General features: G+C 39.2%; 1 protein-coding gene across 2 annotated transcripts in view; it reads right to left on the bottom strand.

Moving 5' to 3' along the window:
- abhd17c (abhydrolase domain containing 17C, depalmitoylase) overlaps positions 1-12978 on the bottom strand; it is a 36710-nt gene extending 23732 nt beyond the window's left edge. For both annotated transcript variants that reach the window (XM_084722264.1, XM_084722257.1), the window contains exon 1: positions 12081-12978. In XM_084722264.1, the coding sequence (XP_084578390.1) occupies positions 12081-12565 (485 nt within the window). In that variant the 5' untranslated portion in view covers positions 12566-12978. The remainder of the gene's footprint in view (positions 1-12080) is intronic.
- Between the last annotated feature and the right edge of the window lie 4055 nt (positions 12979-17033).

Below are 17033 nucleotides of genomic sequence, written 5' to 3'. Positions count from 1 at the left end.
ATTAATCAACTATGAAAATAATCATTTGTTGCAGCCCTAATCACAGTAGGCTGCACAAGTAACTCTATCAAAATGGCAATCTTGATGTCTCTGTTTCAATCTCATTCTTAGATGACAACAATTCTGCTGTATCTGCTTATTTCCATTATATTAAAGCTATCAAGGCAAGAACAACTTCACCTGCATGCATGTGATTAACCTGGCTAACCAGGCTAAGCTGACCAGTGTGCTACAACTAACAGACTTTCTGTTAAAACTCAGGCTCTAGAATTTATGCTCTGTGCGTGCATGAAATGTGGGTGCCTGGCCTGTAGACCATTTTTTGGAGGTGGTTCTGGGCAGACAGCAGTACTGATCAAGCCCAATTTTAAGCTCTCATCAGGTCTAATAAAATGAATAACTACTACTACAGCAATCATATTTCTAAATCAGGAAAAGGTGTTGGCACAAAAAGATTATTAGAAAAGTAACTCCACTTGTTTTGTAGCGAATCAAGAGCGACCAATGATTTTATTGCATCCAGTGGCTGCCAAAACTACTGGTAGTTGCTAATGGGGAGCAGGTGTTAGAGAGAGAGGCTAGATAAAGAAACGTAAAAACAGAAGAAAAACAGGGTGATGAAGGGGAAAGTGTCATGAGTCAGCCTGTTTGACCACAGGCCCAGCTGGAGAGATTGAGCACCTTCATTTATTACCATTGGCCTTGAATGGACTGAGGAACAACAATATTACGCGAAGCCAAAGTCAGCTGTTTATTCCAAAAGAGGGGATGTCAGCTGGTTGGTGGTTAAACTGCTTGCACACAAAAAGATGACTCAAGTTCATCCAGAGCCAGGTGTAAGCATTGTTCATACAGATGTACAGCTGGCCTTCGGTTGGTTATCTCAACTTCTCGGCCACACATAGGGTTTCAAAGCGGTGGGATATCTCTTAAAAGCCTGAATCCAGCAGGTGTCTTTTTGTTGATCTGGCACTTTAAACACTCAGCTCGAATTTGGTGGTTATTTTCTCATGTTGTTACGCTACTGGCATACACCAACATGGTTCATTTCCAGAAACTGGGGTGGGGTGTTTGTTTTTTCATTCTGTCTTCTTTTTTTTAACACAAAAAATGCTGTCTCGCATTCGGGCCAATACAGTATTTTTAGTACGTTTTTCCCATTAGGTGCACATGTTCCAAGATACTTACAAGAAAAAATATTAGAGAACCAAAAAGACCCTTCAGATATGTGTCAAACCAATTAATCTATTGCCGTATCCATCCCTAGCATAAAGGTGAATATTCAACTTCCACTGTAGTGCCACCGGCAGGGTTCATACACTTTTTCCAAAGTCAAATTCATCCACTTTTCAAGCATTTTTCAAGGTGCATTTTTAAGTGTTTCAAGGACCTGTCAACCACAGTAAATGGCATTTATATACATACATCTATCTAAAAACATTTACATAAACATACATACATCTAAAAACCAAGTATCAGTATGGGGAAAGAAGGTGATTTAAGTGACTTTGAATGTGGCATGGTTGTTGGTGGCAGACAGGCTGGTCTGAGTATTTCAGAAACTGCTGATCTACTGTGATTTTCATACAAAACCATCTCTAGAGTTTACAGAGAATGGTCCACAAAAGATAAATATCCAGCAAGCGGCAGTTGTCTGGGTGAAAATACCTTGTTGATGCCAGAGGTCAGAGGAGAATGGTCAGACTGGTTCGAGATGAAAGAAAGGCAACAGTAATGCAAATAACCACTCGTTACAACCAAGGTATGCAGAAGACCATCTCTGAACGTGCAACACGTCGAACCTTGAAGCAGATGGGCTACAGCAGCAGAAGACCACACTGGGTGCCACTGCTGTTCCCTAAGAACAGGAAACTGAGGCTATAATTCACACAGGCTCACCAAAATTGGACAATAAAAGACTGGAAAAACATTGCCTGGTCTGATGAGTCTCGATTTCTGCTGCAACATTTAGATGGTAGGGTCAGAATTTGGCATAAACAACATGAATGCATGGATCCATCTTGCTGGTGGTGGTGTAATGGTGTGGGGGATATTTTCTTGGCACATTTTGGGCACCTTCGTTTAAATGTTTAATTAAACGCCACCGCCTACCTGAGTATTGTTGCTACCATCCCTTTATGACCACAGTGTACCCATCTTCTGATGGCTACTTCCACCAGGATAACGCGCCACATAACAAACTGGTTTCTTGAACATGACAGTGAGTTCACTGTACTCCAATGACCTCCACAGTCACCAGATCTAAATCCAATAGAGCACCTTTGGGATGTGGTGGAACAGGAGATTCACATCATTAATGTGCAGCTGGCAAATCTGCAGCAACTGCGTGATGCTATCATGTCAATATGGACCAGAATCTCAGAGGGATCTTTCCAGCACCTTGTTGAATCCATGTCACGAAGAAGTAAGGCAGTTCTCAAGGCAAAGGGGGGTCCAACCCAGTACTAGCAAGGTGTACCTAATAAAGTGGCTGGTATACACGCACACATATATACAAGTGACAAATTAAACGAAAATACAGCAAAGTTTCATGTTTCAAAATTGTCATCCATCTTTAAGCAGACTTGGCATAACCTGTCTGAGCCGATATAAACTTCAACTATACTGTAACTGTAATTTTAATTTTAAAAAGTTTTTTTTTTCATTGAAACTGCAGTTACAATTTCAAGCAGGTTCAAGCACTTTATCCAAAATCCAAGCACTTTTAAAACCTTGAAAACATAAGATTAAATTCAAGTGTATTCAAGATTTCCAGAACCTTTAAGAATCTTACACTGGTCTGTTGCATCTCCAGTGTCTGTTTATATGAAGAGGGTACACCTTTGCTTCATGGTCAGTATAACCTAACAATCCACATAAACCAGTTTTTTTTTATTCTGATGGCAATTAATTTTTTACTGATTATGTTCTAGTGCTTGTGTAAAACAAACAGCATGACACTACGGTTATTTGGCCCTTGATCATGTGTAAAGCTTTAACAGGGCTGTAACTTCAAATAGGAAGCTAAAAGGAACTCCACTTCTTTTAAGTGGAAAAATAGAAGCTAGGGAGCTAGTTAAATAGTAAAGGAAGTAAACCCATTTGATTAGAAGAATTTGTGGCCTTTTTCTCTGAGATAATGGCATAGATTCATTTGGAATGAAAGGAAACAGAAACACAATGTTTAGTGAGAAAAAAAACTTGACTATGAATGGAGAGCTACTCCCAAAGAAATAGAGATACAGAGGGACAGACAGAAAGAGAGGTTTCCATATGCAGACTCAGGCCAGTATAAAATGGCCTATCCAAACATACTGTGTGTAGAAATTTCATGGAAAAATCAGGGATGGAATGAAAAACCTTGAAGTCAAAGCCAAGGTAGTCTCCAAATGGAAAAAGAAATGTTCTCAAGTATGTAAGGAAGCAAGTAAGACAGTGAGGGTTAATGAATAGCCACATGCACAAGAGACTGGCCTAATGAATGGCTTAAGTGATTGTGAAAGTTAAGAAGTGGCAAGTGATCAAGGCAATGGATCTTACGCATTCTGTGGAACAATCCACTCTGCCAAAACAAACAAGACTGACGTTACAGACAGAAATGTTTCCCTCATCCTGAAAATAAATTTCATTTTTGAGCCCTGTCTCAACACAGGCTTAAAATCTCATCAATCCTCTGTCAAAAACGGAAACAAACAGGAGCTCAACATTTTCAAATGCTCTGGCAGGTCTTTTATTTCAGTAAACAACACTTCGTTTAGGCCACACTGATAGAAAAAGCCTCAGGTGTAGTTGAACAGGAGCAGGGAGGCAACTTACTATGTCTGCTAAGCCAGTCTCTCTAAAGGACATAGGAAACACAGGAGCCTTTCAATGAAGATTAAATAGAGTTATTTTAGGTGAGAATTCATTCAGTAGACATTATGTCACTTGCTTCCTGATCAGCTGCACTGATAAAAAAAAATCAAAGCTGTATTATGCAGTTTGAATCATGCGACTTCAATGAAGCCTTGTGGGAGACTGTATGAAAAAAGCTTTGAGAGAAAAACGACAACCAGCATTACAAATCACTTTTGATTAAGGCAAGTAAATAGGCCTATGTGGTGGGTATGCCCACACCGATGCCTGAGGCATTCAGGTGGATTGCCAGAGGCAGCATTATGAAGGATGAAAACAACATCCATATTCTGAGACATGAAGCCCAGTGCAAATTGATTTTAAACAACTCTGCCTGAAAATACAATGATTAACAAAACACAGCCAACAGCTCATCACTACTCTCGAAAGAGACGGAAGACGGAGTGAGTGAAACACGCCGTAACATCAAAGATGCTCTCTAGGATCTTTTTACGAGCTAGAATTATTTGGATTCTCCAATTCTGCTGAATGTACCAGTTATGGAAGACAGTCTGTAAGGTGTGAACAAGGTAATTAACAGATAAAAACTTTAAGAGAAACAAACTTCACTCTTTTGACTGCAGTTATGTGATCTTGTTTTAGACTAAAAACACTGATGAAACAAGAGCTTTGTAATAGACAGATACAATAGAGTGTATATGCAGATAGATTAAACATACAGTCCCACGATTAGGGATGAAACAACCAGTTTCATGATAAACTAGTGAAATTTCCTTTACAGTTTAAGATTTTAATTATCATTAAAAATATGTCTGATAGCACACTTTGAAAAACTCACAATAAATGCTATCCAGTAGTGATGCACCGATCGACCGGCCGGTTTTCAGCGTGACCGGCCCTGACCGGTGACCGGCCGGTCAGCGCCACATATCCGATTTTGTGCCCGTCATTGTCACACACATGTTCTGCACGATGGTCACGTCATGCTGATCACGTCATGCGCGCAGCAGACAAACTGACCGTGACATCAACACAGCGCTGATAACAGCTACACACTCAGACACATGCTTGCATGAAGTTGATGTTAGCGACAGATTCCAAGAACAGGATAAAGAGAAGACAGACAGTCTACAACGAGACAGAGCAGCTGACAACAAACAGCCTGTAAACTATGTAGCTCTTCAGGCTAATGTTAGCCAGCAGCAGGCTACTGTTTACAGACTGACAGTTAAAATCTCACCTCCTGTTCTGGCTGAAGAATAAACAACCTGTGTTGATGTGTCTCCTCAAACATTTTCTCATCTAGACTCATTTAACTTCTGCATCTGTTTTTCTCATAGCACTTTTACCGTAGCAAGGTGTTGCAGAGCGTCTGTCTCCGGTTTGTTTACATCTGCATCCTGCGAAATCCCACGAGATCTCACGAGATCACATTCAGATGATTCATAATCTTAATGTAAACCTATAATAAGCCCTGGCTGTGACCTGGAGGACTTTGGAGAAGATTTAAATAGTATTTAATGAATATTTAATAGTCAGTGTCATATTATGAACATCTAATTTAATTTTTACAAAAAAAGTTGCAAAAATGTTTGTGAATGCTGTCAATTACAGTTCTTAGAAAGACTGAAAATCGGAATCAGCCAAAATCGGAATCGGTAGGTCAGACCCTTATAAAAACCGGAAATCGGAATCGGCTAAGAAAATTGTAATCGGTGCATCTCTACTATCCAGCATCTAGGGCTGCCCCAAACAAAACAGTTTCCAGTGGTCTTCAGTTCAAGCCATTAGTCGACTAATCTTTTATGATATTAATTTAATTATTTAAATATACATTTTTGGGGCACAAAGTGAGCCAGCTGTTAAATACTACCAGCAAATGGTAATGACTGAATGTGTCAGAACAACCAAAAAGGAAACATTTCTTTAAACTTAGTATAACAGCATTGTTCAAACCACAGCAAGAAATAACTTTCAGCTTTACAAAAGACTTGTCAACATGAAGGATGATGTACACTCACTGATTAACTAGTTACGCTACAAATTTGCTCCTCTGCAAATGCTTCACACCTCCTGTCCCCACCTGAGCCTGCCTTGTCTTCATCATCCCCAGAGTAACAGTCTCGGGAACATCAAACCAGCCTCCATCAGTCCCAGAGGCCATATCCCAGTTTGATGAGACCACTAACTGACTAATGGCTAATGGCAGCTATAGCACAGTTAGCAGCAAAGCCCCAGTGACTTCAGAGTTACAAGAGAAAAGGCCTGAGTAACAACAATCTCCCAGGCCACACGGTAAGGCGTAGCTCCCGAAAGGAGTTTGAGACTTCACTTTGGTTTTTGTAGAGCATTTTGCCTTAGAAGTCAAATTAAATGCGTTGACAGTCTGTCAAATCACTCAGTCAAATTATAGCGGATATATATCAGCTAATATACACTGACACCTATGATAATCATCGATAGAATAATATAATTTATTGGCCCCAATATTTATCAGGCATCCCAAGAAAACTTTTGTTCAGTGAAAATGAACATTTTGATCCAAAAATGATCATTCCCAATAATGGTGAATCACATCGTAAAGACTGTTAAACACTACAGTGTTTCCTCTACATTCATTTAGGAGTGGCAGCCTGCCACTCCTAAATCCTAGCCGCCACTCCTTCAAATTTGTTTTTTTTGTTTTTTTTATTGTTGACGCAAATACACCACCGCCGCATCTCTCCACCTTCAAAACAGACTCCTGTCGGGTACTTGCGAGCACTAAGGTAAACTGCAGATAACTATCTTGCTCAGTATAGAAATATACTTGCGCGTGCTCATTTGCATGATGCTAGCGTTGTTTGGGGGGCGCGGTCGTCAAGCACATCAAGCACCTAGGCGACAGGGCAGAGTCAGAGGAGCGAAACAATAAAGCAGCGAATTACCGGCCGGAAAAGAGGTAGACGTAAGTTATTAGCTTGAGATAACTCGACATTCGATTCGACTCGATTTTACAAGTTAAACAGACGTTCACAATATGTTGATGACCAGCTAACGTTACATAACTTGTCGGTAGTTTAAATTAATTTGGCCCGGTGCCAACTCAGTGTCGCTAACGTGAGTAAACTAATTGATAGTATTAGGCTAACGTTTATATCTACACACCATTATGTAACAACTGACTGCATTTTTCAGATGAGTTTATTGAAATATTTCTCTAAGAAGAGAAACAGAACGCCTGCCCCCGCTGCTGAAAAAAATCCCAGAGGAAACACTGCACTATCAATCAATAGCTGTCAAAATAATCGCATTATGATTCTCTTTTTTACATATTGTGCAAATTCAAAGGATTCTGTGTATCCATTGTGTGGACGGGAATCTTTGCTTAAGCTATTTGTGAAATCACACATCATCAGTGCTGGGTCACACTGTCTGTTCTGCCAACACCAGCCACATCAGACACAGAGATGTCCGGCACAAACAGACTGAAGCCCAAGCTCAAAGGCAAGAGATTCCAGGCTTAATTTTTTATCTCTCAGTAAGAGCAGAGGAAGCTTAGTTTGGGCTGCTTTTCAACCATCCACAAAGCCCACATTCGCACTGACGTAATGAAGCTTGTGTAACACTAATAAAAGGAAACCATGCTGTTATTGCAACTCAAATCCCAAAATTTCTGTCAAACCCGCAGAGACTTTCTGAAGAAACTGGGGGGTGGTCAGGGGCACTACTGGAAATCACAAGCCAAGGGAGTACATCCTTACTGCCTGATGGGGGGAAATGTAATTTCAGAGGAAGAACAAGTGCAATAAGCTCATTTACCAATTATCAAAATGTTAAGCCAGCTGATCTTTGTGCAAACAAATCTTTATCTTCAAAGTCTTTCTAACTGTTCCAATTGAGCAAATCCCTGCAGGCTGAGTAATAAGACTACCACTATGAAATGAAATTGCTGTTTAAGGGCATTGTCTTAATGATTTTCCACAAAATGTGATTAAAAAGATATTGAATAAACATAAACCTCCTCCTCCTCAGGTGCTTAGCTCCTTCAAGGAGAGCCTAATGATCAACACTGTTTCATGCTTGGGCAGGTTGCTCTCCAGAGGGTCAAGGAATAATCGAGTGTTTCATTTTGTTGCGAGGGGAAAGAGATGCTTTTGGTTTCCTTTCAGTGGCATTTAGACTATCTGTCAAATGGAACATTAATCTGCTGTATGTTCTGAATTATAATCTACTAGTCTGATTAATTTTATATGAAGTAACGATCAGCCTTTGGCCTATAATGTGACAGCAAGGTGACAATAACAATAGTACATTAACACTGTTGGCTCTCTATCATTAAATTTGTATTAACTTCACAAGCATTCAATCAATTTAAAAAGTTAGACACCAATCACACAGTTAGCCACCAATGTGATTAGCATCAGATCACCTGTCACCCTGAGATGTCAGGGGGAGGAGACATAGAGACATGGACCTGGAATGATTAATCACTAAGCTGTCAACCATGAGATTATTCCCCAACTACTTTGATAATAAATGAATCTGTCTTTTTTAAGGAGAAAAAGTCAAAATTCTCTGTTTTCAACTTCTTATATGTGGCTATTTTCTGGTTTCTTTGCTCCCTCATGACAATAAAATGAATATCTTTGAGTTGTGGGCAAACCAAGACATTTGAGGACATCATCTTGGGCTTTGGGAAACACTGATCAACATGTTTCACCATTTTCTGACATTTTAAAGACTGAGCAACTAACCTATTAGCCAAATCGAGAAAATAATAGATTAATTAATCAATAATGAAAGCGTCAAAATAGTGGACAGAGAGACGTGACCACTGTAACGTCATCCATTGGTTTGAGAACAACTGTTTCAAAGCCTTCAGTTTGTCATTACAGAGTTGTCATCTTGTTTTCTTGCAACCAGAGCACAAGTAGTCTTGCACAGTATACCAAAATTTCAGTATTTTTCAATACTTTTAAAAACGAATTTCCCTAAGTTTGGTGCTTGTTGAGGGTCAGTGTTGATGTTTCTGCACAAAAAGTAAAGCAAATTTCTGCCATAGCACCAAGTGCAGTGCAGTGCCCTCAAGAGCAACCAGTTGTTTTTGCTGTTGCAACTAACAAAAATTTTCACAGTCAATTGATTGGTCAGTTATCTCCTCAATAAATAGATTTATCTCCGTTTGTTTAAAATGTCAGAAAATGCTGAAAAAATGTCACTCAGTGTTTCCCAAAGTTTATGAAATGTCTTGTTTTACTCACAACCAAAAATAATCAGTTTAATGTCATAGAGGAGTAAAGACATTCCCAAAAAAAAAAAAAAAAATCACATGTAAGGAGCTGAAAGCAGAAATGTTTTACTCTCTCTCTTAAAAATTACTCAAAATGATTAATCAATTATAAAAATAGTTGTTGATTCATTTAATAATTGATTAATAATCGATTAATTGTTGCAGCTCTAGCTAAATACCTCCGGTCTCTTTTATGCTTCACCTTGCTGTATGTCTGTGTTCTCAAAGTAAAATACATCAGATCAGGCATCAGCATGATGCCTCTGAATAAAAAAGTGACTGTTGCTGGAGTAATGTTTGAGTGTAAATGTCCTGTTGGTAAATTCATGATTAGTTGTTTTGGAACTATTCACAGAATAATACATTGTGACAAGCAGCTCAATAATAAATAATATATTAACATTTGAGTCAATAAATAAACCACAGATTAACAGTTTGGCCTTGTGTGTATGAAATTAAAATGAAATAGTTCAGATTTCAGTGTAAATTTATTTTGTTCACTTTGTGGGTCTCATGGTTTTGTCCAGAGTTCATGTCCCCCGTGGACACACTGTTTCTGACCTGTTAGGTATCGAGTATCAAACTAGTATAGTTTCAGTGTTAAGTATGGTGATACTAAACTGGGTATTGGTATTGAAGTCAAAATTTTACTATAGTGACAACACTACAGACAAGACCGTGGGATTGGTGGATGATGTGCTGAAACTTGGGTGGTGCTTGTTTTAGCTCATATGCTTAGCAGGAAACAATGCCAGCCTTCCTGGTTACAATCTTTCTCATATTACAACTAAACAGTCCACAAAAAAACGTGTGTACTTCAAACAAGAAATAGGCAAGTATTTTGATCTATGTTTGATCAGCACAGTCTGCCAGTTTCACAGTTTGTTCTGAGTTTCACTAGGCTCTGCTGGAAGCTGGAAATACAATAGCAGCTGTCTGGTCTTGCTAAGGAGGGAACCCCTGGCCCAAAGAAAGATCAAGCAAGATTTTTATCCCTACATCCCCTTTTCTATTGATTCAGTGGAGAATCAAATGTTGATTCTGAATCAAGCATGACACCACAAATCAGAATCAAATTGAATCATGACAGTCCCAAACATTCCCACCCCAGATCTTGTGGTCAGATTATTTTCTCAAATTATGTATTTTGTGGACTGAGGGATGCAGCCCACAGACTGGGATGCAACAATCGTTTGTTCTGCATCATGTATTATGGTTCAGCCTGTTCATCAGCTAAAGGAATCAGTAGAAATTTAATATGTAAATACAAATAGGCTACATTTTAAATTGACTGACATGTTTGTGCAATGTTTTAGACTAAAAACTGGGATTTGGGCAGTACTACACCACAGAAACTATGACTCTTGTCACGCTGTATTCAGTGTTTTTCAAGTTCTTGGCATTGACTGAGTTAGAGTGGTTACAATACAAGAATTTTAAACTGTGATAAAATCCTAGTATAAAAATGTTACTCAATACCTCTTTCAAGACAAGCCCTTGGAACATAAAATAGGATATATATTTTTTTCTTTTTTTCTCCAACTGACAACCTGCACACAGTGCCAATACAGAAAAATTCACTGAACACTGTCTGGATTTGTTATGCTGCCATGTGGGCTGGGCGATATCTCAATATTGATATTTAGCGATATTGCAACAATATTGTACGGATGACTATTGGTGCTTTCATAACATACTACTACAGTATTTCTGATAGTCATCTGTAATGTGGATATAATGACTAAGTGGGTACAGTGAAATAATAGAGCAGCTGGAACAGTCACATCACTTTACTGTAATGCAGCCTTTAAAACCAGGAAATGACAACACTTAACCTATATCATGATACATTGATGTCCAAATTGTAAGACATTATCTAGTCTCACATTACAATATAGACCAATATTGATATACTGCCAAGGCCTTACTGCAAGCCAAATTTTAGAAAGGACAATAAATACTGAACTGAGGTCTTGAGGTCATTTTTTAATGACTGACTACTGTATTCTAAATTGTTTATGCCTTAAAATATTTTTTTATGTATGGGACAGCTTGCAGGTCTCTGCTATGCCTATTATTTCATTATTTACTTATTTGATATTTTCATTATATCAGAAATTTTGTTATCAAATTTTGTAGTTAATGTGATTTTGTGGCCTGACTTCTTCCTGGTCTACATGATAGAGGAGGCTGTCTGACTTGGGTCCAGTGGGCGACACAGGATGATGTTTGACACCCTCATGGGGTCACATTCTTCACATATATATTATAATTCTATGTATTACAAATTCTGTCATCAAATAATGCATTTTTGTGATTTTGCTGCTCTGTTCTGCACATGCAACAACTATTGCACCTCTGTCCATCCTGGGAGAGGGATCCCTCTTCTGCAGCTCTCTCTGAGGTTTCTTCCATGTTTTTTCCTGCTAAAAGCATTTTTGTTTTCCTCACTCTTTAGAGGATCTACAAGACACAGGGTGTCGCACAGTTTACAGATTCCTTAATACCTGACGTGGGCTGAAACTGTCAGCTCATTTAAATCAGTGTTTAAAGCATTACCATTTACTGCAGCATTCTAGTAAAGTAGATACGTAACTTTTTGCTTTTGTTTTTATGTCTTTTAAATGCAGTTTCGGTAATGATTTAACTATTTATTGGCTTGCTTTTGTTTTTATGCTCTCCAATGTATTTTTAATACTCTTAACGTTTTATTTCAGTGTATTTCTATGCTCCTGTGAAGTACTTTGCCTTGTGTCTGAATGGTGCCATATAAATAAACTTGCCTAACCCTGACCTGACCTGCCTGAAGGAAAATTGTGATTTATGATTTTAGGCTATTTAAATGAAATTTGATTGATGGATTAATTGCTACAGAATTCCTTTTTTTCACATTTGTTCACCAAAAAACTGGGAACATGTCCTGATTCACACTCCTCTCATGGTTCATACTCACTTGTTCCTCAGCACCTGCCAGGCCGCCTCGATGTCCGCATACAGATTCTTCTCGGAGGGCTTGCCGGTGCTCACTCCGTAGCCTGAGTAATCGTAGGAGAACACGTTGCAGTTGATCCTGGAGCCGAGGCCGATGTAAAAGCTGCACATCTGCCCCAAGTCCACGGCGTTACCGTGGGAGAACAGCAGCGTGTACCGGCTGTTCGGGGCGCAGCGCACAAACATGCACCCGACCCGGTTCCCCCGGCTGCTCCTGGTGCTGAACACCTCCACTGCATCGAGCTCCCGCTGGGAGTACTGCCAGTCCGCCCGTTCCGTTAAATGTAAGCTAGTTACCCCGTTAGCATCGGTGTGCACAGAGTACGTGGGCTCCGGGGGGAGGAAGGCTAGCTTGGCCGCGATGCGGCTGGGACAGGGCGGACAGCAGAATAGCCAGCACAGTTCACCGAGAGAAAACCCGTTCATCCTGGGGCCTTGTTCGGGCATTTAGACGCGGGCTCACCGGTTAATTAGCAGCTATTAAATCAAAAAGACAGTTCTCTTGTGGCGGAGCTGCTATTAATTTCCCATGAACAGACTGTAGCAGAGCGGCGTTCACTGACAGGTGGCTGAGCTCTCCGCTCTGCAGCTAACGCGCTAGCCGGCTGGCAGCTAGCTAACAACTAAACCCACATCTCATGTACATTAGACACGAACTACAACGCAACATTTCACTTCATGTTATTGTGCAGCGACTAGTCTCTGTAGAATAATTCCGGTCTTATAACACATTACTTTCTATCCGTCCAGGTTTGTTGCTAATGCTAATGTAAGAGAGAGAACGGCCATTTGTCTTCCGGTACAACAGGATATCCTGTTTGGTTTTTGTTTTGTTTGTTTAGTTTTTTTTTTTTTTTTTTTTTTTTATGTCAACTTTTTAATTCATTGTTTGTTTTTGATTAAATGAGTACATTTTGGATTTTTTTTTTTTTTATAAAATAAAATAAAATAAAAACCTTTTTTTCTCACGACTTCAGACAGCTGCCAAATGTTTTTACCTTTCTCTCTTGGCATGAATATCAGGTAAATGATATGGTCTCAGCATCATGGATAATGCATATTTTAATGACATGAGGGGGAAGAAAACATACAATTCATTATGTAAAAAATACATAAAGTATAATAACAACAATTGGATGCAATTTTAGTGACCAAAATAATGACAGTTGCTGAAAATGTTCAGAGACATTGTTGTTCTGACACACAATGAAATCATTTCACCTAGGTTTACACTGAAAACTTGCTGGGAGTGTCTGGGGTGTCTGGGAGACTGGTGATATCTTTGTTTGATGCTGGACAGTTTGTACTGTGAGTTTATCAAGGTGCAGTAATCAAACAGTTTTAATGATAATGAAAAATTGAGATGATAAAACTAATCGTCAGGAGTCTATGTACAGAGATAAGCAGTGTAAGTGGTCAGTGCAGGAATACACAGGTGATGACTGACAGTGTTCATGGCAGCTGTACTGTAGCAGCAGTCACAGCAGCTCACAAATCTTGCTGCTGTGTCTGCACATTGCTGTATCTTGCCCCATAAATATAAGTTTTTGTTTTATTAAATATGTTTCCAAAGTTTTTTTGGCTGGTTGTAAACTGTGTGTAGCATTTGTCTCTGTCTTGGTAAGGTGGGCAGGTGGTTAAAAAGTGCAGCTTGGTCTCCACCTCCTGCTGTGCAGTGGGGTGCACAGTCATTCTTCTCTGGGGAAACAGGTCTGTCTCTCTCAGTTCAACTCAGTTCAATTCAATATGAATGTCAGGTAAATAATATTGCCAAAATATCATCATCATCATCATCATCATCATCATCATCATCTCTCTCTTTTCCTGAAATACAGTTTATTCTGTCCCAAAGTAAATTATCTTGATAATTAATGGCATAAATAAAAATCACCATGGAAATTATTAAATTATAACTTACCCTACATTTTACTAAAATATTTGTTACCTACACACATTTATATATTTATTATTCATATCACAGTCATTCAATTCATAAATCAGCAGTTTTTTTTTTTTTAATGTTTGCTGTGTGTCAGACTGACCTACTCTTATTGGCAAACTGTCCTTTTGCCATGCAGCCATTGCTCCATGCACTTGCTGCTGGACAGTCTGACAATTTTCCTCCTCATCTCAGACAATCCCTATTCACAGCCTGAGCTGCTCGTGGAGAAGACCTGGGTAATTTCTGCATTTACCCTCATGTGCATAAACTGGTCCTCCCTCCTAGCGTCACTACAGAGGAGTCGATGATGTTGCAGATGACTGCAGTGACGGTGCTTCCTCCGCAGAAGAGAATCAGAACATGCACACAGCATGGGGCTGGATATGCTCCATGATGAGGTGTAGGTCTGAGATTCCAAATGTGGCCAGCTCAGAGGCATCTTCTGGCCAGCTGAATGGATCAAACAGGGTTGGAGCCACTCTCAGGGTGCGTCTCCAGAATGCCAAGGCGGGCCAACACATATCTACACAAGCTCCTGACAGGGAGACTAACAAGGTATACAGCACCAAGGTCATATTGAGGTGGTGTTCTTGATGGTTTGGCTCCCAGCACCACAGGCACCTCACTTAGGGGTTAGCTAACTTACTTGCCTAGCTAAAGCACCACCTCAGTACTGTCACCTTGTATTCCCTATTGTCAAACTGGCCTCTGCTGGTCTTGGGGGCTGTTTTGGTCCTGATCTGGCTGTGTTAACTGGGAGCTTCCAGTCCAGGAAGAGTCAGCAAGTAGGACATGACAGGACTGTTCTCCCTCACAGTGTTACATCCATGAACTGCCCTAGCTGCATGGCAGACTTGTCGATGTCTGCAACAAGTCCCTCCCTAGCTGCCTGTTTTACAGGAAACATGTAAGCGTTAAGCACTCCATTAGTTGTTTCGTGGGGACTCATGGCACTCAGGTCCAGAGTCAAATCCCAAGTTCTAAACTTTGAGTTTCAACAAAACAAGTCATAATGTGCTCCTCACCTAATGTAATGCCATTTTAACAACAGAGACTGAGAGACATTTCCTCTTTATTTCAGTGACAAACTGACACTCAGGCAATATGGCGTTAACAGCAGTCGGTTTTGCCGTTGTTTAACAGGTCATTTAATTCCACTGCAGACATTGTTAAAATAACAGTTTTCTTTATTGGATCACTTAAAGCAGGATGTCAAACAAAGTTTTACTTTTTACTATTTTATGTCTTTTTTCATGAATGAACATTTCCTGACATATGGGACAAGAAGCATAATTGTATTTTTATATGGTTATATTATATGGTATTATTGGGACATTAATTATGCTAATTTACAAGTCTCATACACAGACGGATCATTTATAGAGTTATCTGAAGTTGAGAATGTTTGCTGAATCTGACGTGGCATGTTCATGAGATCCATTGGCATGACAACAAGTAAGAGAAATTTAAGGTAAAAAGGTTCTTGCATGAGGCTCGTTGTCTCTAAAACCAAAGCTAACATTCTTTGCACAATCCAGTGAATAGTGGGGTATTTTATCCTCTGCACACACAGCAGCCATGGCTCAAGGCATTATGTTTTTGGGTTGTCCATCCATTTGTAGGTACGTACATCCCATCCTCATTAAAACAAGATCTCAGGAATTCTTGGAGGGGATTTTCTTACATCCATTCATCTGGTTCAAACATCCACTTGGAGTCAAGGATCCACAGGTTAGAATTTGGTGGCCAAAAGTCACTGTGACCTCACAAAACACATTTTTGGCAGTAACTCAAGAAGTCATGTACTAATTATGACAAAATTTCACACAAATGTTTAATAGGATAAAGGTGGTAAAAAGGTCAAAGGTCAACCTCATTGTGACATCATAATGTTTAGCTCTCTGTCAGTCCTCTGTCCTCTGTAAAAATAGTCTTTCAGTGAGGACAGCATGTTTGTCCCTGGAAATTATTCGCTACTGTCACACATACACAATGAGAACTTACATTTTGCCAAAAAATACACTGAATACCTTTTAGTAAATTTCTTAAGTGTCTTCACTGTATACATTATATGAGTTTGGACAGATGTGGACGTAAACTGCAACTTGACTCAATGGTTGAGTGAAGTTGCAACCAGTTTTTGGTTTATGACCTGTGAACAAGTGAGCACGTTTTTCTTCGATTTAAAGTTTTATTATCATTTTTCAATGCATTATAAAAAGGCAAAACAAAACAAAACAAACAAAGAATACATAAACCATACTGAACAACTTCTTTAAAGTAAACTTGTATCTAATGAAAAAAGGGAGTTGTGAGAAAATATTTGCTGTGCAAACAGAGCCTAAATAGTAACAAAAAAGTGAGAAAATAATAAAAGTACTAGATAAAATAAATAAAAAAATAATCAAGTGGGAAATTATATTTTGTTAATGTCATATCACGTGTACATTGCTAATTTGATTTTTGTGAACAAAGTAGTAGTCTTCTAAGCAGCTTTAATTAACCCAAATAGATTTCTCCCTGGGATAACTACTAGCTGTAGTTCAGCTTGTTCTAGTATGAAGTCATTTATGGCTTATAAGCTTTGCTTTCAATACAGCTTCCCCAACACTGTAGGTAACACCCACCATCCTGAGACTGACAACCAATCAACAGTGACAAATGAGAAGCTGTGATGGTGACAGCTGACAATTCAGATTTAGAGTTTTTAATTGTCCAAACACAAAATCATTAATCATACTCACCACAAGCACAATATTGCAAATGTATACTGAGAGTAAATGCTTTACAGATATGGTGGAAAACATATTTGTTCATTCTAATTAGCTGTACATGACTGTAATTTATAGGAGGCTTGTTTTCTCAACTATACTGACACCTACCCCGACATGCTAAGCTGACTTGAAAGATATCATTTGCACCATGCTTTTAGTCTGAATCTTATGTTCACATGTACGTGTGCACAGTCCAAAC

Source organism: Lutjanus erythropterus, chromosome 1 (genome assembly GCF_056507025.1).
Source record: "Lutjanus erythropterus isolate fLutEry1 chromosome 1, fLutEry1.hap2, whole genome shotgun sequence".
Taxonomy (NCBI): domain Eukaryota; kingdom Metazoa; phylum Chordata; class Actinopteri; order Lutjaniformes; family Lutjanidae; genus Lutjanus; species Lutjanus erythropterus.
The sequence above is the reverse complement of the archived record's forward strand: the minus strand, read 5'-3'. Positions and strand labels throughout refer to the sequence as shown.